This window comes from Schistocerca americana, chromosome 6, assembly GCF_021461395.2.
Source record: "Schistocerca americana isolate TAMUIC-IGC-003095 chromosome 6, iqSchAmer2.1, whole genome shotgun sequence".
Lineage (NCBI taxonomy): Eukaryota > Metazoa > Arthropoda > Insecta > Orthoptera > Acrididae > Schistocerca > Schistocerca americana.
Window position 1 is genome coordinate 21267397 of NC_060124.1, and position 25313 is coordinate 21292709.

The following is a 25313-nucleotide window of genomic DNA, read 5'->3' on the forward strand; positions in this document are numbered from 1 at the left end:
GGGGAACATAGAGCTCACAAAAGCAGAATTACTGTTCAAGTGTTTCTACTTGTGTTACCAAAAAACTCACATCCTGAAGGTATGTAATAACCAGCCATGAAGATATATCAATGCAGTTACAATATGGTGATGCTAACACTAGAGATTGACATTATGGAATAAAACTGAATCCTGCACTTAAAGAGCTCCAATAACGTTTAACATTAATGAACTTGTGAGATGCAGCTGCAATTATAATTTTAAGTTTTATTTCTTCAGTGCAAAGTGAATTTTCAGTTTACATGAAACAGCTGTGGCAACAACAGAAGAATAGAACTTGCTTGTGTGTGTGGCTTGTCCTAAATAAATATACTTTCTGATGTGTCTGCTGAGAGGTGTGGCTGCAACCTGTGCTGACATTAGTGACTTTTTATGGGGCTGCCACTAGTGGTATGACATGGATTGCTGTAGCCAGCTCGAGAGTGCAAAATTCACTCAGTGCTGACATCAGTGATTCCTCCTGTCAGTTACCTATGTGATAGGTGGTTCAGTTATTCAGTCTAGTGACAATGGTTTTACATAAACTGAAACATTGAGTGTCACCTGTTAGGCATAAGAGCAGCAAATAACCATGCTCTCTCTAACTGTCCTAGCGCAAGGTCCATGTGAGCATCAATCCCCATATCTTACACCTATTCACTGAGGATCAGAAACAAATTTATACAACAGTTTTCAAACAATACGTGGATTTGGGACAATGGATGAAACATGGATCCACAACTACACACCACAGTCAAAACAGCAATCAAGTCAGTGGACAGAAGCAGGTTCTTTAGCTGCACAGAAGGCAAAGAATGTAAGCAGTGGAAAAGGTCAGAGCATGTGTTTTAAGCTCTACAGGATTTCTGTTAAAAAGAGACATGGTTTGCAGAAAAACATTATCTTTCACTGTAACATGCATCTACCCACAAATAATGTCTTAGCAATGGTAAAATTGAGGGATCTGCAATGTGAAATGTTACTGTAATACAGCCAGATGAAGTACAGGGTTATTACAAATGATTGAAGCGATTTCACAGCTCTACAATAACTTTATTATTTGAGATATTATCACAATGCTTTGCACACACATACAAAAACTCAAAGTTTTTTTAGGCATTCACAAATGTTCGATATGTGCTCCTTTAGTGATTCAGCAGACATCAAGCCGATAATCAAGTTCCTCCCACACTCGGCGCAGCATGTCCCCATCAATGAGTTCGAAAGCATCGTTGATGCGAGCTCGTAGTTCTGGCACGTTTCTTGGTAGAGGAGGTTTAAACACTGAATCTTTCACATAACCCCACAGCAAGAAATCGCATGGGGTTAAGTCGGGAGAGCATGGAGGCCATGACATGAATTGCTGATCGTGATCTCCACTAAGACCGATCCATCGGTTTTCCAATCTCCTGTTTAAGAAATGCCGAACATAATGATGGAAGTGCGGTGGAGCACCATCCTGTTGAAAGATGAAGTCGGCGCTGTCGGTCTCCAGTTGTGGCATGAGCCAATTTTCCAGCATGTCCAGATACACGTGTCCTGTAACGTTTTTTTTGCAGAAGAAAAAGGGACCGTAAACTTTAAACCATGAGATTGCACAAAACACGTTAACTTTTGGTGAATTGCGAATTTGCTGCACGAATGCGTGAGGATTCTCTACCGCCCAGATTCGCACATTGTGTCTGTTCACTTCACCATTAAGAAAAAATGTTGCTTCATCACTGAAAACAAGTTTTGCACTGAACGCATCCTCTTCCATGAGCTGTTGCAACCGCGCCGAAAATTCAAAGCATTTGACTTTGTCATCGGGTGTCAGGGCTTGTAGCAATTGTAAACGGTAAGGCTTCTGCTTTAGCCTTTTCCGTAAGATTTTCCAAATCGTCGGCTGTGGTACGTTTAGCTCCCTGCTTGCTTTATTCGTCGACTTCCGCGGGCTACGCGTGAAACTTGCCCGCATGCGTTCAACTGTTTCTTCGCTCACTGCAGGCCGACCCGTTGATTTCCCCTTACAGAGGCATCCAGAAGCTTTAAACTGCGCATACCATCGCCGAATGGAGTTAGCAGTTGGTGGACTTTTGTTGAACTTCGTCCTGAAGTGTCGTTGCACTGTTATGACTGACTGATGTGAGTGCATTTCAAGCACAACATATGCTTTCTCGGCTCCTGTCGCCATTTTGTCTCACTGCGCTCTCAAGCGCTCTGGCGGCAGAAACCTGAAGTGCGGTTTCAGCCGAACAAAACTTTATGAGTTTTTCTACGTATCTGTAGTGTGTCGTGACCATATGTCAATGAATGGAGCTACAGTGAATTTATGAAATCGCTTCAATCATTTGTAATAGCCCTGTATATTAACGTTGTAGGAGACTGTGTTGAAAAGTAAAAGCTTTCTGTGTTGAAAAGTAAAAGCTTTCTGAAACCTAAAATTCTAATTTTCACTGTAATGGCTAGAACTTTACAGACCACTCTTGTTTAGCTGTGAGTAATTTTAGTGCTGATGTCAAGTTAACATATGTTTAAAAGGCAAATATTTCTTGCTAAGATTATTACATTACATACAACTGACATAGTTTTAACACATTACCATTTTGTATATTACCATCATCAACCATTTGGAAATTACTGCTGGATAAAGGACCCTCCCACATTTTTCCATGTTTTACAGTTTTCAGCTATGCACACCAATTTTTCTCATGCAATATCAACTCAACTTCCATTAGGACATGTACTGATCTTTCACCTCTTGGAATGTAGAAATGAGCTTTTTCACTGTTCCATCAAGCAGACACTCACATGGCTGTATGTTTCAGCCACCAGCATTTCATTTTCACTACAATTATAGCTTTGTCTTCCAAACCAGGCTATTCTGTGATCCATTTGTTTGTTATTCTGTCCCTTCTAGTAATTTTCAACATGCATCTCTCCAATACTAACTGAGCAACCTACAATTTTTTAATGGGCTTCACATTAAAAGTTTATGCCTCTCTATGTCAAAATTGGTAATTGAAACTAATATTAAACTTTCTTTTCCATATACACTGTTATCCTAGTTTTTAAGGCTTTAGTTAGTTTACTGAAGGAACTCTAGGCCATTTTTGCCTTTCTGTTCATTTTCTTCCCTGTCCATACAACTGACCTAGAGACAAAAGCTCATAAAGTGGTACTAAATATCTTTCTCTCCTGACAAAGTCTAATGGATATTACAGGAATAACAAATAGATTATTCAGTGTATTAACATAGGCATGTTAGCAAAGGTTTTTTTCTGAAACTAAGTCAGAAGCATACTTGAAATGAAAGAACCCTGACAAAGTGTTCACTCATGCGCATTGTTCTATTCTGCTTATGACTTGCATATGGTCCATTGTGCTATATCCATGTCTAAAAGCAGGCTTAATTAGCAATGTGATACCAATGGCACCTGTTGGAAACTGTATCTTTACATGTGCATGCTTGGGCCTCAGCTCATTTGTCAAATGGATTCTAGTCATGTGATTGCTCTCTATGTACTCATATTCTCACTGTCAGCCCATGACCCAATGAAACTTAAGTTATTTAAGACTGTGTTTCCTTGTGTTCCTAGTTAGAACACAAGTGGCAACAAACAATGACAGGATTTTCGTGTGTTCTGCATCATCAGGATTTACTGCTGTTCGCCCCTACCACGGAGGGTCTACTGAAGTTGCTCACCCAACAACAGCAGTGTACAGCAGCTGTGTGGAACAGCTGTTGGCTACACTGAACCAGGCCTTGCCGCTGGTTGCTCACCCAATGGTGTTCCCACCCTTTGGTGAATCTGCAGAAGACTGGGATGCTTACAAGAAGTGACTTCATCATAATTTCATGGCATTCTGCATGGTCAAAAAGTAAGTCAGTAAGGCAGCAGTTCTCATTTCTTCTGAACCGTCAGCTACATAGCAATTAATGCATCAGTGTCCAATAGTGACAAGAAGGGTAGCAATTTGCACATCTAGGATTCTGTTTGCTTTTACAGTTTACTTCTACAGTCAGGCTTGGTAGGACGGGTAGAATGCATGCAAGTTGTGTGCAGACGAAAGTGGAGCTGTGTGCAGTTCACAAACAGCTGAATGGGTTTTTGGCTATGGTCAGCCACATTCAGCCTGCTGCCTTGGGGTGTAGTGGTGGCGGAGAATCCGAGCATCACATGGGATACCTCAAGTGTTGCTTGTTTCATCCAAGGGCTCTGCTGCAAAACCACCTCCTAGTGTATCTGACGCAATGGATACACCCTCACAGTAGGGTGTGTGGAGGATAGTAACACACTTATGTCACCTGAGACAGATGGCTAATGTGTGTCTGGCTTTGCCCATTCACCCTGTGAGTCAACATTTGGCCACTGCTTCGACTGGGTCCGAGCAGCCACATGATGTAAGGGGTTTACTAGTTATCAGGAGCTCCACCATTAAGTGCATTATGCCCCTTAGACACGTTCAGAGTTGAAAAGAAAGCCAATGTGCACTCAGTGTATCTGCACGGGGGCTCATCCAAAATGTTGAAGTGGCCCTGCCTGTAGCTACTGAGCATACAGGGTGCAGTTGTCTGCAAATATGGCTCATTTTGGCACCAATGACGTCTGTCACATGGGTTCTGAGGCCATCCTCAGTTCATATCGGGCTGCTGGGGAAGGTGGTCAAGGCTGCTCAGCCACGAGTGTGAGAAGCAAGCAGAGCCCGCAGTTTGCAGCCTTGATCCCAGAGTTGTTTGGGGTCCTTTGGTACAGAGCCGAACGGAGGGTCTGAAATAAAGGCTCTGTCGACTGTGTGACAGTCTTCGTTGCAGATTTCTAGACCTGCATTACTGGGTGGGTCACAGGTCCCCTACACAAAGGAAGTAGCTGCTCGGGTAGCAGAGTACTTGTGGAGTGCATAAGAGGGTTTTTTACGCTAGGCGGTAGTTTGTTACTCTGATAAACAAGGACACTTCAACTGTCAAAATTTTATCAGTAATTTGTCAAAGTATTCAAAACAAAGTTCCCAAATTTACTGCCCTCCAGATATGTTCGTGCACTCAAAATATACTTGGGACTCAGAGCTGGATGAAACCCAAAGTGGAAAGCTCTGACACATAGTTAGTGAATCACAGAACGTACATTGGAAAGACAGATTAGATGCCATAGGAAGGGGAATGTTCATTGCAGTTAACAAAAATACTGTCTCTCTACTGAGGTCAAAGTTAAGTGTGACAATGAAGTTATCTGGTTGCTTATAACATGTAGGTGAACCCAGGTTAATTGTTGGATGTTTTTACTGACTGCCCAATACCATTGTGACTGTTCTTGAGACATTCAAAGAAAGTCTATGACTAGTAGTGTATAAATATACAGCTCTTGCAATACTACATGGAGGTGAATTTAACTAATCTAGTATAGACTGGGATGTCTATGGATTAATTGCAGAGAGCTACAGACAGACAGTCATACAAAGTGCTTCTGAACATGTTTTCTGAAAACTGCCTTGAGCAGCTAGTTTGGTAGCCCAAATGCAATGGAAATATCTTAGATCTTGTAGCTACAAATGAGGCAGATCTTATCAATAATATTAGTACAGAAATGGGAATTAGCGAACATGTCGTCATTACAGTAACTATGGTTATGGAAGTTTATAAATCAATGTAGAAGAATAGGAGAATGTTCCTACTAGAAAGAGCAGATAAGCAGTTGTTAGCATCTCACTTAGACAGTGAATTGACATTACTTTGTTCCAGTGAGATGGATGTAGAGGAATTATGAGCAACGTTGAAGCAGAATGTAAATCATGATCTGGAGAGATATGTGCCTAGTATGTGAATTAAGGATGGAAAAGATCAACCATGTTTTAATAACAAAATGTGGAAAATGCTGAGGAAGTGGAGGCTGTTGCACTCTCAATTCAAAAGAGAATGTACAAACAATGACAAGCAAAGGTTAGTAGAGATTTATGGATCTGTAAAAAGATCTACGCCCAAAGTATACAACAACCACCTTAGTATAAGGGCTGATAGAGAACCCGACAAAAGACTGGTTCCATGTTAAATCGCAAAGTGGGTCTGAGGCTTCCACCCAGTCCCTTGTTGACCAGTCTGGTACGGGTATTGGAAGATAGAAAAACAAAAGCCCAAGTTTTAAACTTTGCATTCAAGAAATTGTTCACGAAGGAGAACCATACAAATGTACCATCTTTTTGACCAAGTGGCAGACTCCCATATGGATGACATAGTAATAAGCATCCCCTGTGTAAAGAAACAACTGAAAGATTTGAATGTAAATAAGTTATGGAAGCCCAATATGGTTTTACAAAGAGTACTCTACTACTCTATGGCACTGGCCCTTACCTACAGGGTGGCGCACAAAATGTGTTACCATTTTGTTTTTGAATATAAACTTTATTGTCAATACAATCTGAAAAGAACATATATTACAATGAAGAGCCGTCCATGGAGATTTGTTCTAACTCAGCACATGCTCAATATGTCCACCATTTTGTTTCCTAACTTCCTTCAAACGAACACTGAAGTTAGTGATTACCCTACGGCACATGTCGCCCGTAATTTCACTGCAAGCTTGAAGAATAAGTCTTCTGAGCTCCATTAAATCACGTGGACGTTTTGGGAAATTTTTTTCCTTTAGGTACCCCCAAAGAAAAAAGTCACATGGATTGAGGTCTGGACTATTGAGGGGCCAATTTCGCCTGTCATTGAAGCAACCTGGAAACCTGAGTGAAATGATCCGCATGTCAAAATGCTCGTATAAAAACTCCAACACAGTGTTTGCAATATGTGGCCTTGCTTCATCTTGCATGAACCACTGCGTGTTGAAAGGCAAGGCAGTAGCAAGAAGCTGTGGAATTTAATGGAGCTCAGAGGGACTTATTCTTCAAGCTTGCAGTGAAATTACGGAAGACATGTGCCGTAGGGTAATCACTAACATCAGTGTTTGTTTGAAGGGAGTTAGGAAATGAAATGGTGGACATATTGAGCATGTGCTGAGTTAGAACAAATCTCCATGGACAGCTCTTCATTGTAGTATATGTTCCTTTCAGATTGTATTGACAATAAAGTTTATATTCAAAAACAAAATGGTAACATATTTCGTGCACCACCCTGTAGATTGCATTTATCGTGAATCTCTTGCCCACTGCAAAGTCCTAAGTAACTGGACAAAAGCACAGGTGACTTATGTATATACGAAGCGTACAAGAACGGACCTGCAAAATTACAGACCAGTATCCCTAATGTCGGTATGCTGCAGAATCCTTGAACACAATCTCAGTCTGAATATAACAAATGTTCTTGAGACTGAGAAGCTTATGTCCAAGAATCAGCATGGTTTTAGAAAGCATCACTTCTGTGAACTATGGATGAAGGGCGACAGGCAGATTCCATATTACCAGTTTTCCAGAAAGCACTTGACACGGTGCTCAATAGCAGGCTGTCAACAAAGATACAAGCATATGGAATAAGTTCACAGATGCGTGAGGGGCTTGACGTCGTCTCAACTTATAGAACTCAGTATGCTGCCCTCAATGGTGGGTATTCATCAGAGACAAGGGGCTGTCACAAGTGCCCCAGGGAGGTGTGAGAGGACTACCGTTGCCCTCTATATACATAAATGATTTGGCAGACAGAGTGGTTCACAGTCTGCAGCTGTTTGCTGGTGGTGCTGTGCTGTATGGTAAGGTCAAAGTTGAGTGACTGTAGGAAGATACAAGATGACTTAAGCAAAATTTCTAATTGATGTGATGGAAAAAAAAGTAAGTTAACATAGATGAGTAGGAAAAAGAAACCTGTAGTGTTTGGATACAGCATCAGTAATGTCCTGCTTCACACAGTCATGTGGTTCAAATTTCTATGTGTAATGTTGCAAAGCGATATGAAATGGAACGACCATGAGAGGCCCTTAGTAGGAAAGGCGAATGGTCGACTTCGGTTTATTGGGAGAATTTTAGGAATGTGTCATTTATCTGTAAACAAGAACACACTGGTGTGACCTATGCTTGAGTACTGCTCAAGTGTCTGGGATCTGTACCAGGTCAGATTAAAGGAAGGCATTGAAGCAATTCAGAGATGGGCTGCTAGATTTGTTACTGGTAGGTTCGAACAACACGTAAGTGTTACAGAGATGCCTTGGGAACTCAAATGGGAATCTATGGAGGGAAAGTGACGTTCTTTTTGAGAAACATTATTAAGAAAATTTAGAGAACTGGCATTTGAGGCTGCTTGTCGAATGATGCTACTGCCACCAACATACACTGCATGTACAGACCGCAAAGATAAGTTACGATAAATTTGGGTTCATATGGAGGCATATAGACACTCGTTTTTCACTGGCTCTCTTTGTGAGTGGAACAGGGAAGAAAATAACTAGTAATGGCAGAGGGTATCCTCCAACCACACGCTGTACAGTGGCTTGCAGAGTATGTACGTAGATGTAGATGTATCCTGGATAGCCCCTCATATATATATTGCCTACTGTGCCAGTTAGCTCCTCTGCAGGAACCAGTGTTGCTTTCCTCTGACAATACCGTACTTACTCGAATCTAAGCCGCACTTTTTTTCCGGTTTTTGTAATCCAAAAAACCGCCTGCGGCTTAGAATCGAGTGCAAAGTAAGCGGAAGTTCTGAAAAATGTTGGTAGGTGCCGCCACAACTAACTTCTGCCGTCCAATATATGTAGCGCTACACAGGCTTGCTTTGCAGGCACAAAGATAAATATTGGCGCCAAAACCTCTGCCTCAGTAAATAAATCAAAAAAAAAAAAAAAAAAAAAAAAAAAGGAAGACGAGCTTTTTTCTCCGCCCAGAGTTTCGACCACTGCATTTTCATACATTATCCAACGAAGTAAATACAAATTCCGTATTGTTCATCTTCGAATGTATCAGCATTGCAATGTACTACTGGCAAGACTGTTTGGGGTTTTTGTCAATATGGCCAACTCTACATTCTGAATTTTTTCCTACCTGTGAGAAGAGATGGTTGTTAATAGGAACTTTTATGAATTGTGAATCACATGCAGTATTCTCTTTACAATAAGAATAATACGAGTATAAACATTTTGCGATGTATTCTTTTGTGTTTGCTGCTATCTCATTTAAATCCTGTCTGCCTAATAAACTACGAAACTAGAGTGAGACAACAGCAATCGCGGAAGAATATACATATCATGTCATGTTTATATTTGTATTATTCTTATGGCTAATAGTGATACAGTCAGAAATGAAGCACGGCAATTGACTAGATTTTTAAATCTAAGATGACTCTAATTTCTGTGCAGAATGTAATGTACTAAAGAGGCGTCTGCAAAGATTTTCAAACAGGGAAAAATGTTTGCTAAATTCTCGTTCAGAACATTATCTATCATACGCAGTCTATTATTTGGTTCTTGTTGATCATTATCCAAGAAACAGCAGTGTAAGTAACAACAAATAGCAGTCTCTTGCCATTGCTTCGCTAATGAGACACAAGTCCTCTTTTTTTCTTTTTTTTTTTTTTTTCGTTGTAGGCGGCGGTAGCGTGCACGAAAGCAAGCCATGCCGCGAGCGGCGACAGGCCGTAAACACTCATTATCAGAATGCGACAAACAATGCATGACACAGTACAGTAATGCATTTTCAGCTTAGAGTGACAAAGGGTACCTGTATAAATACGGATGGAGCGCCTGACGCATAGCATGGCTACCTGGTAAAGCTTAACTGCTAAGCTTACGACTCGAACCAAACTACTGTAGCTGTATCATCATTCATTCGACCTAAATTGTGTCTCATATTAAAATGGACCAACTTTGTTTCGATTTGGAGGTGCGGCCTAAAACATTTCTCTCCTCCTGAATTTCGAGTCTCGAATTTCAGGTGCGGCTTAGAATAGGGAAAAAATTTTTTTCCTTGATTTCGAGTCTCATTTATCAGGTGCGGCTTAAGATTCGAGTGTGGCTTAGATTCGAGTAAATACGGTATGTGTCGTCTGCTGTCCTCTTATCACCAAAAGTTATGCATGTGGTCACTGTGCATGTCAAATTCTACCAACATCACAAACAGTTGCAGTAGTCATATTGAGCTTGGGCAGCCAAGCTTCATGCCCTCAGTTGTAAATGCTGCTCTGTCATGGCCAAGTCTCAGGAGTCATACGCAGACACCCTAGAACAAGACGCATTCATCTGTTCAGCCTCTGGTAAGGAAGTGCACCAGCATGACCTTCAGTTTGAGGACCCTACGTTGGAGGAAGTTTTGAATAATGCACAGCCGTTCGAGGTTCCCCATGTGGTGGGCTGCCAGGTAGGGCCTTAGAGTGATGTCACCATTGTTGGCAGCATGCAAACTCGAGATGTAGAGCCTACTGCACTAGAGGACAAGGAGGTGGCCACAGTACAAATAGATTCATCAGGCCACTGCACACAATCATCAGCACTGGAAACAGTGAATGCCTCTTTTATCATGTCATTCGTTTTGTACAGCACGAGCGAACCTGGCACAGGTGGTGGGCCAGTTGCATAATGTAGGAAGAAACATCAGGTAGCAGCAATGTGTTAATCTTTAACCCTTTATGAGTCCTTGTAGGAATCAATGAACATGGATACTGATGCCATCTCGTTGTGTCTGCCATTGTTTGAAGGCAAGAACAAACTTTTCATTGAAGTGCAGGTGATGAACTAACTTCACTGGAGTGCTGATGATTACCAATCATTGCACCTACAGGGCAACACATGAGCTGCCGTGTCCCTAGTTAAGTCACAGACATACACCAGGCTTGGGTCCCCACCACTGGCACATATCGATTGTCGGCTGGTAAGCTATCATTACCAGCAGATTCCTATTCTCTGCCAAATCACGGCTGACACAGGTTACAAGCCAATTGTCCATTCTGTTACATACTTGGTGAGCAATACGAGTACCCAAAATTTATTTGGGTTGGATGCTTTAGCTACTCTCGGATTTTCTGTGCCAGATGCAGTGCATTTGGTGTCAGATCAAGTTCTTTATCATGAACTGCAGTCTTCACATTCTAAGTTTCTGGATCTGTTTGCCCCAAGATTAGATTAACAAATTTGAAGGCACACATCATCCTCAAACCCTCTGCCTGCACTTGTTTGTTTGTATGTGGCTGCTGCCAGTTGCTTCACATGACCATGTCAATGCACAGCAAGACTGCTTAATGTCAGTAGGAGTAATTCAAGTGATTTCTTCAAGTGCGTGGGCTATGCCTTTAGTAACTTAGTGACTGTAAACAAACCGTATGGTCAGCTTCGGTCCTTTGGTGATTTTGAGGTCACTATTAATGTGCAAGCAATTGTGCAATTGTAGACACTTACCGCCAACCTTGCCTGGAGGAGTTGCTCACAAAGCTGGCTGGGAATAATTTCTTTTCCAAAACTAATTTGGCCGAAACTACCAACAGATTCCGCCGGATGAAATATCAGAACAGCTGCTTGTGCTCAATATCAGCAGCTAATGTTTGGGCTCATTACTGCGCCAGCCACCTTTTAACATTTTCTAGAAGAGTGTCCCAAGTGCATTAACTGTCTTGATGATATTGTGATGACAGACGCTACCATGGAGGATGTAACCTGTGTTCCTTGTTTACTGTTCTGCTGGCCATAGGCCTCAAATGTAACCATGCAAAGTCTCATTTCCTTTCAGCCTTTCACTGTTTATTTGGGTCTGCAATCTCCCAGCATGGAATAACATGTCACCACCATTATGGCTTTGCCCCATCCCTATAATCTACAAGAACTTCAGGCAATCCTCGTAAAACTGGTATACTATCACCCTTGGCTGATACTATCGGCCACCCCTTCCATCTGTTGTTTCGGGAAAATACTCCCTTTGTTTGGTCTACAGTCTGTGAGTGTGCATTTGTGCACATCAAACACAGTCTTCCCTCTGCACTGTCTCTCACACATTTCAACCCAGCAAGCATCTGGTCCTGGTCATAGATGTGTCTGAGTACAGGGTGGGGACAGTTCTGGCCCTTCGCCATTCCTATGGCTCCGAAAAGCCCACTGCTTTTGCATTGAAAACACTCATCATGGCTCAACATTATTCTCAGGAGGAAAAAAGAAGCTCTTGCCACTGTCAAAGCCAAAAAAAAATTCATGAGTTCTTGTATGATGCAAAATTTCATTTAATTCAGACTATTAGCCCTTGGTTTCTCTGTTTAGTCCTTTGATGTCGTTACTGGGGCAAAGCCATCAACCATATTCAGCATTGAGCCCTGTTCCTGTCCTGGTACAATTATTAGATCAATCTTCATCCCACATCACAACATGTGAATGTGGAGGCTCTGAGTGGATCTGCTGCTCCAGCAGGTCGTGTGCATGGTACAACAGGGGTGGCCTGACTGCCCGATGGGTTGGATGTCAGACCTGCTTCGGAATTATTATGCATTGCTCCATCACCTCTCCCTCTTGGATGGTATTGTTCTTTTGTAGACAAACAAGTTTAACTCCCCACGTCATGATATCAGTGGCTCTGTGGTTAAGAGGTCCTCCGTTTATTACATCATGGTCACTGGGGCATCTCTTGAGTGAAGCTGTTGGTGCACTGCCGAGTGTTCTGGCCAGGCATCAATAATGAGGTGGAAAGTTTGTCTCTGCCTGCCACAAGTACTTGGGTCAACCATGGCTGGCTCCTATAAAGCCATGGAAAAGGGGTCCACATAGAGTTTGCTGGTCCAGTTTTAAAGACTTTCTGGTTGTTGGTGCTTAACACTTTTTCTCATTTTCTGTGTCATCTGACTGTAGAGGCTCTGTCAAACATAATCTCCATTTAAGGCTTGCCTTGCACTTTGGTTTCAGACAATGGTCCTCAGTTCACGGCTCAATCTTTCAAGGATTTTCGTAACCATAAATGCATTTGCCACACCACGGTACCACCTTTATATACAATAGAACAGGGAATGTGCTGTTCAGACATTTAAGACACAGATGCACCAGTACATGGCAGATTTTCCCAATGAGGAGGCTCTTACGTTTTTCTTAAGATTTTACAGAATGACACTGATTGGAGCCAAGAGCCCTGCTGAGCTCCTGCATGGCTGACAACCATGGACTCTTATTCAACTTCTTGCTGCCAAGCAGGCGTCCCCCAGCAGCACTGGTTTCATCAAAGCTCACGCCCAGCACACCCATCTGAGTCAGGGGTTTCGGGTGGCACCTGCACTGGATTACAGCCATCATCCACAGCCAGCACATTTTCATGGTTCACACCGAAAATCGGCTCATGGCATGTCGTTAGAACAAACTGCGTCCCAGGATGGGTGCCAGACCTCTTCCACGGGCCTGGGAACCATTCATCCAGTACCACCATTTTCTTGTTCTCTGTCACTTTTCCTGCAGCCAGCACTAGCTCCTCTCTTTGCTCTGTGCCTTGCATGACCCATGGCAGGGATTGCAGCCAGGCCACTGTCTCCAGTGCCTCCCGTCGCCAGTCCACCATAGTCCCCAAAAGCTGGTGCCCTTTGCCGTGGGCCCCCACTTCAAAATGGCTTCCTTTCCATCACCGGTCCTGTATACCCATTACCCAGGACTGGGGGTTCCCTCACCCCACTCACTTTCGTCCATATGCACCGGTCCTAGGGGACTGAGAATTCAGAGCACCTTTGGCTGCTGCCAAGGATGTCACAGACGCCTTGGTAGTCGTAGCATCAGATATAGTGATACCTGCCCCCCCCCCCCCTCCCTTCCCCCACAGAGGAGGAGGAGTTTCATAACCCACTGGTTACTAGATCTACCATGGCCATATGTTGAGCCCCTAAGGCAGGCGTAGTGTGCGCCAGCATTCGAATGATGTGCTGCACAATGACCGAGGTGGCCACCAGGCCAGCACGATTGCCAACAGCACTCATCAGATCTGATGTGTGTCCACAGCACAACACCTGTGGTTTCTCCTGGGAATTGCATCTTTATACAAGCTGCTCAGGCCTCAAAGGTCAGTTGTCAACTGTATTCCAATCATGTGATTATTGTCTGTGTTGTCATATTCTCAACACTTCATGGCCTAATGAAACTTAAGTTATTTATGACTGCATGTTTCCTTGTGTTCCTAGTTAGAACCCAGGTACTGATAATTTTAGTGAATATCTTTCACCTTATGGAGAACAAAACTAATAGGTCTGTATTTTTTGTTTCACCTGTCACCATTCTCAGGCTTTATCAATTTCTCTTGAATCATCATCAGCTTCCCTTTTTTCATACCTCAAATGGCTTTTTTTCCTGGAATGTCATCATTTTCATAATTAACTATCTGTATTTCTGAACTATTTCTTGCACTACATAAACATTCAAAGAAATCATGGAATGCTTGAATTACAAATGAAATATGGTGGCTACCCAACATAGGCTTCTGTATAATCTTCATTTTTTATTGCTTTTAGTTGTTTCTCTTATCAAATTTTCATTCTATCTTTTAACATTCTCTGAAAGACATTTCAGAACAGTTTTGTTTACTTTAAAATATTCTATCTTGATCATATTATTATTTCCTTCAAACTCTTGTCTTCTCTTTAATAGCTGCTATATTCCATTTGAAATTTTCTTTACTTTCTCTTTCATATTTGAACCATATTTTCATATTTGCTTAAGTAAATATGTTCAATATTTTCCCCTTTCATCTATGACTGTATAACCTTCCATTTTTAAGTTTGGGAACTGCTAACTAAATTTAATCTAACAGATCTCTGTTTTCTCAATTAATTTCTCGTAATCTACATTTCTGAACTCCTGCCTGATGAGTATTTGTTTCTCTCACATATTCTCAAACAATACTGTCAATGAAAAGCTTCAGTTTCTTGTGAAACAGAATCAAAGTTTGATGAAATTTCTCCGGTTAAATATGATGAGACCAAATATACGCTTAAACATTTGACAGTTTTAAGTGCCTGTTAATATACACTCCAACAACAAAATATATCAAAACAAGCTTACCTACAAACCATTGGTTCCACAGCCTCTAGTGCAACTTTATCCTTTGGGCGCTCAGCACCATTTGCCTTCTTTGCACCTGACCACCATCCACTGAAACTACAAATAAATAAATAAATAAATAACCAAACAAAATAAAGGAGTACACATATGACAGGAAAAAACCAATGAACAAAACTGCTAAACCTTGAGGCTGAGAACTGTTTGTAATAAAAAGCCATTAATTTACAAGACAAGAAACAGATATAGATCATTCAACACACAAACAACCAAAGAAGACACATGAATGTTTCACAAGTGATACTGCTGACCGCCAATACCCAAATGTCCAGTCTCTGTAACAGAGAGTATCTTTGGCTGGTAATGTGTTACATACATGGGAGTGCTACATGAGGCTTCTTGGTATAATATGGATGATTCACTGCCAGGTCTTGGAAATCACATGAAATAACTTTTTATGACACCATCCTGTAGTAATACCTGCTACTGAGCAGTATTTTCATTTTATTAGGGAATGGAGCACCTTTAGAAGTGTCATATTAGAGCAGGCTGTTCCAATGCTGCCCCATGGGACACAAGTGCCCTTGATTGCCTGTCAGCTCACCCATGTGTAGGAACTGATTGCCTGTACTACCTGTCACACAGCTGTCTGCCTAAATTTTTCAACTTATTACCAGTGTTAAAGTAACTATTACTCAACAAGAAACTGGACTGCTAGGAGGACTGTGAAAAAGCTGCTTAAGTACATGCCATCACCAGACAATGAGTTTATGTTGCCAGTGCAGGACAACTCATGCTGTATGGTCAGGGATCTGCAGGTATCATTTGTCAGTGTGTGTGTGTGTGTGTGTGTGTGTGTGTGTGTGTGTGTGTGTGTGTGTGAAGACCTTGACCGCAACTATGCTTGTGGTCTGGGCTGGAGTGGACCATTGGCATTAGCAGTAATGATGTTCACTAGTTTATTGCTGATGTGGCTACTCTGAAATCTAGAAATGAAATGTTACATTATGATTAGCTACCTCTTAAGTGCTCTGTGGGTATTTCTGTAAGCATGTCCATGCATCTCATTGGTCAGCTGATGTTTTCTTTCTCAAGAATCATCAAATTATTTAACAGAAACGTTCATAACAGTTGTGTACCATGCTCTTTTCACAGACTAAAAAAACCACACACACTCACTAGAAATTCTTTCTCAGAAGGCATTCTTGTCTTTTGGCAAGCCATGTTTTTCCCAGTGCCCGGAAATGTCTTGGTCCTGTGGATGTGTCAAATTGTCACTTCTGTTTTCAGAAAGTGCCTTTGTATTTGCAAATATCTGTTTCTGCTCCAGCTGAATGATGTTTACTGGGTCTACGTCATATCAGTTACTGCCTGGACATAAACTAAAGGCTCCGAGTGCCAGCAAGTCCTGGTGGCTTAGGTGCCACCTGGTTACATCTCCACCCCTTCCTTGAATCTGGGCAAAAGGTGGCATGTCTGTCTCATACAGTGTCTGGGGCTGAATGAGTATCTCATCTGGCTGGTACATTACAATACACATCAGTTAGTGTGTTGTGGATAATAAAGCATGTAGAACCATCAGCTGAGAGTTAAAAGCTTTGGACGTTCTCGTAACACCCTTGGCATGCCTTTGCACTTTCTAATTTCAGTTGCATTTCTCTTAAGTAACTGTCAGACAAGGGCAGTGCTTGTATTCAAATACTGGGGTAATAGATTATTGTAGTAATTCTTGTTAATTGGACACCCCAAGTAAAAGTTACATAAATCCTATCACAATGTTCTTTATTTGTACTGTGATTTGTACAGTATGTATATATTTTATCACTAATGATTTTGTGTTCAACCCCCCCCCCCCCCCCCCCCCAGCATGGAGATGAGAATAATGTGAAACACACATCTTTTGTACCTGAGGAAAGCAATATTTTTATGTTCCACTTTCCAATAGCAATTCCACCATATAGCTCTTTCCCAAACTCTGCCCCCCCCCCCCCCCCCTCCCTTTCAACTTTTCAGTACAGGCACCTAATCTGCTTTCTTTTTAAGGAGCTGTTTTTTGCATGAGATACTGATGTCAAAGAATTTTTTGTAACATCAGTTAACTCCTCACTAACACAATTATTCACAAGGTACAGCAAAGCCATCTCCCATTTTAACCTAAATACGTTACATATGAAGGACATATTGAATACCGTTGCTAATTTTATACACAGCATCTCCGGAACTTCAACGACTGATAATGAAACACTAACCTTGAAACAGCTAAAACCACTTTTTTTTTAATATTAATTCAATAAAATACTATAAGTTTAGTGAACATCGTGGCATAATTTGAATACCTGTACATCAAATGTACAATTTTCACTTGTAACACAGTGTAAAAATGGAAGTTGTCCTGTAAATGGTAAAACAGATTGATATATATGGCAACAGCTTCACGTGATACAAACTGTACACAAATTTTTCCCTGCAATGGATTTCACATGTCCCTGAATTTATATGTCTTATAACCTTCTTTAGCTGGTTCACTGCCTGAAAAATGAATGAATGCAATGATGGAATAAGGGAAAGCAATTTATGCCAACTGGTGCTGGCAAATACTTAGTCTCGAATAGGATAGCTGTGTCCATTAACCCTCTGTTAGGGCCCACCACTAGTCCCATGTGCATAAAACACCATTCAAAAATATAGCTGTTTAATGAGAGTGGAGCAGGGGGCTACCGGTGGTCACATGCCATCCTGTGTGAGAGGTTATCCTAGTCACTGGCAGTATTGTGGCAGACAGCATGTTAAATACTATAGATGTCCGAAACCTTAACATTAAACTTTTTCTGTACAGTATTAATTCATTAATAACCATCTCTTTCTGCTTTTTATCCCATTATTACAAATCATCTTTCTGCTTTCCACTGGAGGTTCACTTAATGAATTTACAATTCAAATGTATAAAACTTTTGCTTTCCCTACACTTAGCAAAAAACGTTTTTAAACATCTTAAATTACATTCCCCAGATGAAATACACAGATCATAACTTCAAACAATGGAATGGCAATACATGGTGGAACAGGAAATATTCACAGTTCTTTGCAGAGTATAGATGTAGACCCCTTCAAGGATGACTACATTGTTATGGAAAGCTTCCTTGAAAGGTTGGAACACTGTATTATAAACAACCCCTTCCATATGGGTGGTTGAAAAATTGCGTCATGAAATGATTCTTTGATTCTTCCAACTTTAGGTGTTACTACTACAGGGGGTTGAGGGACGGAGGGAGGGAGGGAGGGAGGGGGAGAGAGAGGGGGGGAGGGGGGCTGCCCAGTTACTCAAAGAATATACAATGGTTGTCAATAAAATGAGGTTCTCAAGGAGCTGCATTCATGAGAAACACCGTTACATGGGATCGGGCAACACTGGCATGTAGCTTGATTCTTCCTCTCCAATTTCCCGCCCCGTGAGCTGACTACGGCACTCAGTCTTGGCTTGGCTGCCGTTAGAGATGGAACTCCCACTCGCATCTCATTCCAAGAGTGAGTTAAGCTCTGTGATTCATTTTTTCTGTTTGAAAAAGACTGTGCCAGTGGACATTCATTCCCAACTGCATGAAGTTATGCAGAAATGTGTATCAGTGTACACCACGTGCGCGAACAGTGCAGAAAATTCAAAGACAGACATACAGACATCCATAATGAACGCTCTGGACGGTCACTGGTTTTGGACAAAACAACTGCGAAAGTGGAAGAAGCAATGCTGAAAGATTGAAGTGTGACAGTTCAGGAGCTCTGCGAGATGATCCCTGATGTCACCATGACCAGCACTGACAAAATTTTGACAGGCTGTTTAGGGTATGCCAAGGTTTGTGCAAGAGAGAGAGACAAACACTCAGATCGAGTGATAAAAGCCAACTGCTTGAATAAAACTCAGAACGAAGCCTGCGATTGTGGCGTCATCCGTTAAACGTGCATGGAGCGTATCAGGCAGCGCAAAACTCTGCCTGAACACATTTACAGACAGTCCAACAATATGTGAACCACTGTCAATGCTGAACCACAGTGACAGAGAGGTGGGTCCTCGCAGTGCAATAAATAACCGTGTGTCAGCCAGATGTGTCCAATGCGTAGCTGGCAGAGGACAATGGAGTCCTTGCGAGAGGCCCGCAACGAGGAGTGCCACATACCGGTAGACTCCATGACAATCCAAAGTTTGTTGGGTGAAGGCAGTGTGCACCATCCATCACCCCAGGTGCCAAGGACCTTCTGCCACAAAAGTGACTGGAGATCACACTCCAAAAGGCCAATCTTCAGGGCCGGTGCGCTTATAGCCTGTTTGGCCAGCGAGTCAAATACATTCATTACCCGGGATGCCGACATGACCTGGGGCCCACACAAAGACCACGGACCGGCCGCAACAGGCAAGAGTATGGAGGGGCTACTGGATAGCCATCACCAGATGAGAGCGAGGAAAACGATGGTCGATAGCTCGTAAACCGCTCAGGGAGTCACTACAGATAACGAAGGACTCACCTGAGCATGAGCGATATACTCTAGGGCGCGAGAGATGGCAACGAGCTCTGCAGTGAAAACACTACAGCCATCCAGCAATAAGCGTTATTCAGATTGTTCCCCAAGAGTAAAAGCGTACCCAACTCAACCAGCAACCATCGTACTGCCGGTATAGACTATGGCAGAGCCGGGAAATGAGGCAAGGGTGAAAAGAAAGCGTCGACGGAGGGCCTCAGGATGGACTGACTTTTTCGGGCGTTGTGCCAAATCCAACTGAAGGCATGGGCAGGGCACACTCCGCGGGGTAGATATATATGGGCCCAGAAAAGAGGTGGGAGAGGGAAAAACTAGCCCAGACAGAAGAGACTGGACGCGAACTGCAATCGGACACCCCGACCAAGGCTGCTGTTCAGGAAGATGGATGACCGAGTTGGGGAACAGGAGACAGTAATTTGGATGCCCGGTCAAGCTACAAACATGTGCAGCATAGGCAGCCGGATCTGCAATGGAGGGACAACAGCCTCCACAAGTATGCTTTCGCGGGCAAGTGCTCTACCACCGAGCTACCCAAGCATGACTCACACCCCGTCCTCACAGCTTTACTTCTGCCAGTACCTCATCTCCTACCTTCCAAACTTAACAGAAGCTCTCCTGCGAACCTTGCAGAACTAGCACTCCTGAAAGAAAGGATATTGCGGAGACATGGCTTAGCCACAGCCTGAGGGATGTTTCCAGAATGAGATTTTCACTCTGTAACGGAGTGTGCGCTGATATGAAACTTCCTGGCACATTAAAACTGTGTGCCGGACCGAGACTTGAACTCGGGACCTTTGCCTTTCGCGGGCAAGTGGTAGAGCACTTGCCCACGAAAGGCAAAGGTCTCGAGTTCGAGTCTCAGTCCAGCACACAGTTTTAGTCTGCCAGGAAGTTTCAATTGGAAACCTTGTTTTATGGACAACCCTCATAACTGGAGTTTTCTTTGTCCGCTACTCATGTTTGAATGATAGTACTGATGCAACTAATTTCTGGCATAACATGTCTCCATCACTCTTTTAGGTTTTTCAGCCACTCCAAAAATACTCCTACACTTCTATTAAAAGATTTATAGCATCATTTACACTTTAATGCACTATTACCTTGTTGCATAACTAAGCATAATTATTTCAGCACCTGACACCATCATTTGTTTCGTTGAGCAAAATATTGATAGTTGTTCAATGACCTCATGGATTCTATTATTTTGAAACTGTTTCTTGTGATCCAGTGCATTTCCGTCAAGCCACAATGATACCTTACTCTAAAAAATTAAGTAAGTTTCATGTGGCTGTATGGATACAATTTGTTTATTGCTTTACTTATGTCATACAGTTTTTGTGCTTTCTCTTCTGAAGCACACAGGTGAAACTGATGGATCACTAGTTCCACTACACCAATATTTGACAACTTAACAACATAAAATTCGAAACCACAAAATCACACACACGCTTTTGCACACACAAGAAATGACACATTGTAAACAAAACACATGAATATAATCTACAAAGAACATAGAGGAAAACATCACTGACACCATGTATGTGACATATGATTGCATGTTTCAAAGAATGCACTGACGGGCTTCAGTGTTTACTAGAATTGCAAACCATACCACTGACTGCTCAGAATGCAGATTTTCCTTGCCTGGCTCCTCTTGGAAATTGGAAGTTGAGTCACTTCATGTTAATTATATGATAGCTACAAAAGTGGTACAGTGTTCTTTTGAATTTAATGTACGGAATAATTCAGACAACATACTTACGGCACAGCTTGTCCAATGGCTGTCTTTAATTTGGTGGCAACAGCTTTGGCCATGTCAGTTAGAACTGGCTGTGGCCCTCCTTCTAGTGCATAATGAAATCCAACGAAAGGTTTCTTGCCAGCTCCAACAACAAGCAATGTTTGGGGTGCACTAGATCTGTAATATGCTCCAAAGCCACCACACAGTGATGCTGTCACCAAGTGATCAAAAGTATTTGCAGTGGAAATGCCCACCATTTCACTGTCTGCTGTCACTTCTTGCTCCTGAAAACCCCATTTCTTGTACATCAGAGGTGGAGCTTTTAAAACCTCTGCACAGTTAGCTTTCACTGAAATAAACAAGAATAGGCCTCAGCGAAGGAAATATTTTGTGAAACCGCAATGATCACTAATAATTAATATTATTAAAAATGTAGCGCAAACTGTTAAGAGAAGAACATTCTGCTTGTCTTTATAAATAATTCATCGCTGTAGAATAAGATTTTGCAGTAATTTTAATCAAGCATTACAGCTATATAGCATTATGCTATAGACTAAAATTTACTTGGTAGCTCATGTGTCACTTGTCATCACAGTGTTGTGACAACCACTGTCAGCTCTCTATAGATTTATGTTTGCTCAAACAAGGACTGGGCTGTTTGTGCAGGTGCTCTTTCCCACTGCTGTCAGTGGCAGTAGGGTTATTAACAGGGCTCAGCATCATAGCCGTTAATGGCACTTATACCATGGGCTTCAAATGCAGCACTCCACTCAAAACACTCCAAGTAAACTAATGCTTTACTGCAGCACACTGGCTGTACTGGATGGATCACAAGTAATGTCGATAGTTTTGATTGAGACTGCAGTCACATGTGGGAGTTGCGTTTTCGTGTTTGTGTGCTGTCTATTGTTGACAAAGGCCTTACTGGCTGAAAGCTATATTTGTGAGTGTCTTTTTGCTGTGCCTATCTGTGATTCAGCATCTCTGCTATATGGTGAGTAGCAAATTTCCTTTTTATAATATTGTATATTCCAGCACAGTTTGAAGAATCATTACATTAATGGCAGCTAAGACAAATATTCCTGGCCGACTTAACTAACCATTATTTTGAAAAAGTATAATATTCAAGTTGATGTTCAGCATTCATGTAACTTGCTTTGCATATAAGTGTATTTCTTAATCTGTGTTAAGATTTTTTTATAGGCGAAGTAATAAAATGATTGAAAAGTCCCTTAGTCCAACAAAGGAAGCGTGCTGTTTTGACATTTCCTATACTCTAATGTAGTGTAACCTAAATAAACTGTTTCCTGTATTTTTTATCACTTGAATCAAAATAGGTGTGCCAACTTATCACACTTAATCTGTGCAAGCCATATGGTGATTGTTGTATCCTATATTAAAACGTTTAAATTCCAATTATTTTTCTCTAAAGGGTCCACACCATATAAAATTACATAAACAGACAAGTTTTATTTCCAAATAAAATTTCTATGTACCTGAAAAAGAGAAAATACTAAACACACTTTATCATAATTAATTACAATATTGTGAAGTAGACAAACACAATACGTGGGTGACATCACAAGCCCAACAGAAAATAACCTCTTAGTAACAAGAACTACCATATATAAGTTCACATACCACGTGCTAACTGATTACGGCAGGCTCTTAGTGACTGGAACAAACCAAATCCTGGTAGACTGCAAATAACAGTGTTGTACGCTACATAAACTTCCTCCACCTGTTCTTGTACCATGCCACCTCTTGCAGGATGAAATGACTGGCATTTTAATGAAGTTACTGGTTCATCATGAAGCAGCTCTTCTGCTAGTAGATTTACAGTCTAGAAATAACAACATAATAGTCAAAATTCAGCAAGCGTCAAAAATAAATTCTCTAGAAGTGCAGCTGTTTTAACTTACTTCACTATAAAGCCGCAAAAACCCAGTAGAAAAACCTACTGCTACACAGGTCCAGTCGGGTGCAACATGTGAACTCTTCCCTGGTGCTATCACTGGCAGGCACAGAACAGCAGTGATCTCTTCACTGTAACAAGTCACAAACCAAACAAAAAAATATGTTGTGTGAATTTGTGGTAAGAGTATTCAGCCAATTAAACGAATACAACAAACAAGTTCATGAATATTAACTCAAGACTTGAATGTAGCCTACATCAATCTACAACTGAAAGACGACTACCAAAAAGTATTGCAGTTCCACCAGCTTCTACAAAGGCAGTTCTCTATTAAATGAATTGACAGATAAGCCTACATACCTCTGGCGATAAAAACTGTAAATTGCTAAACTTACTCTTCTTCCTTACACGGATTTCCATGCCATACAACATGAAATTTCATTTTCACTTCGCCCTGTTCTTGAGTATCCCATTTCGCTAAAAAAAAAAAGAAAAAAATAATTTAGTTAACTACGATGACAATCCTTCACCATAAGGCACACAGCAGTGCGTGCGAATGTAGAAGTTACAAATTAGAAGTAAAATAACGTTCTAGATTATCAACGCGCGCACAATTCAGGTATCTGATCAAAGAGCCTTCATGGTATATGAGCAATGTAGGTAGCAATACGTAGATCCATATTGTCGCAAGAATAAACTACATACAAAGGTGCTCATGTAAATGCTTTATATTGTCAAATTAGATCGTGATAAGCAATGAGGAAAGCAAATCTCATCACTGCTGGTGTGTCACTTACACATGAGAATGACAAGCGTCGATTTACGTGCTATGGCTAGAACATCCCCGAATGGAGACAACGAGACATGACATTCCTGAAGCCATGCCGATTCTTTGTCATTGTTGACAACTGCATTGTCATTGACATCGTCCTCGGGCCAGTCCCACTCTGTTGGGCAAACAAAAGACCAAACACTACAGTTGTCACAAAACATAAACAAATGCTGCAAATAACAAGAATGACAATGTTAACACACGGTAACACTGTCAGCCACATACCATCTTCTAGAAAGTTTGGAAACAGAAATCGTTTAACGTTATCTATATCAGCAAAATAAGAGAAAGTTTTTATTTGACAGGACATTTCAACGCACCAGCCATAAACTACTCAAAGATATCAATCTAACAATTCGAAAATGAAAACATTCAGAGATGCTATTGTGAAACAGCTACAAAGTCAGAGCCTCTTTAAAGCGGCTTTTTTTTGTCTCTGTCGACTGCTTAGTACCTTTGGCAAGTGAATCTATAGCATCGTTTGGGGGTATTGTTTCTATGTCACTACCAAAATGAAATATATGTTCAGTACTGTCTGCTGTGCAGCTTAGAGCACATCTCTTTTGTTTATAAGGACGATTCATATCCGACGTCAACGGAGTGACACAAGGAAATATCTCTTTTAAATAACTGTTGGTGCATTGAATCTAGACGAAACGCCAACATAATGCCACGTCATTTTAACAATACTGAACGGTGAAGGTGAGCTATGAGGAACCGAGCTTCATCCACAAGTCGGAATACAGTAATATCGTAAAGCTGATTCACACTTTATGCAACGTAACGTCAACCCATTCAACAATGCATTTCAAGGCCATTCATTCTGGCCACCACGTCGCGCCACCGTCACTACACGGTGGCACTGACTGTGACACTGTCCGTGACGTCACATCAAGTCTCTTAGTGCCGTACCGAAAGGTGACAGTGAAGCTATAAGTTATCGTCCGTGATACATAAAGTCGGAGAATAGCATCGGAATTGAGAAACTAACGACGAAAAAGTTTATTGGTGGCCAAAGCTAATTTTATAACGTGTTTTCTTGATTAATTTTGTGTGGTAAAATGCTGAAAAGTTGATTGATATGTTTATTCATGCGTAGAGCAATACCAGTACAATTGCACAGATATCGCCAATCGTTGGTACAATGTTTCATAGCAATATGTGGATTCTTACAATTTTTACAATTCTTATAATTAGTTTACCACGAATTCTCTACAGAAGAATGGAAAAACGACAGAATCCTCCATTGGGAAATATCAGTTTGGATTTTGGAGAAATGTAGCAACATACAAGGCTGTACTAACCCTACAAGTTATCTTAGAAGATAAGGAAAGGAAAGGCTTGTTTGTAGCGTTCTGAACTTGGAATCTC

At 41.5% G+C, this 25313-nt stretch overlaps 1 protein-coding gene across 1 annotated transcript in view; it reads right to left on the bottom strand.

Moving 5' to 3' along the window:
• The window catches only part of LOC124619698 (rab3 GTPase-activating protein non-catalytic subunit), a 170878-nt gene extending 146602 nt beyond the window's left edge, over positions 1 to 24276 (bottom strand). The window contains exons 1-7 of the mRNA XM_047146253.1: positions 24168 to 24276; positions 23908 to 24057; positions 23506 to 23587; positions 23118 to 23241; positions 22837 to 23038; positions 21217 to 21544; positions 14925 to 15020 (exon numbers count right to left, since the gene is read on the bottom strand). Coding sequence (XP_047002209.1) covers positions 14925 to 15020; positions 21217 to 21544; positions 22837 to 23038; positions 23118 to 23241; positions 23506 to 23587; positions 23908 to 24057; positions 24168 to 24252 — 1067 coding nt within the window. The 5' untranslated portion in view covers positions 24253 to 24276. The remainder of the gene's footprint in view (positions 1 to 14924; positions 15021 to 21216; positions 21545 to 22836; positions 23039 to 23117; positions 23242 to 23505; positions 23588 to 23907; positions 24058 to 24167) is intronic.
• Between the last annotated feature and the right edge of the window lie 1037 nt (positions 24277 to 25313).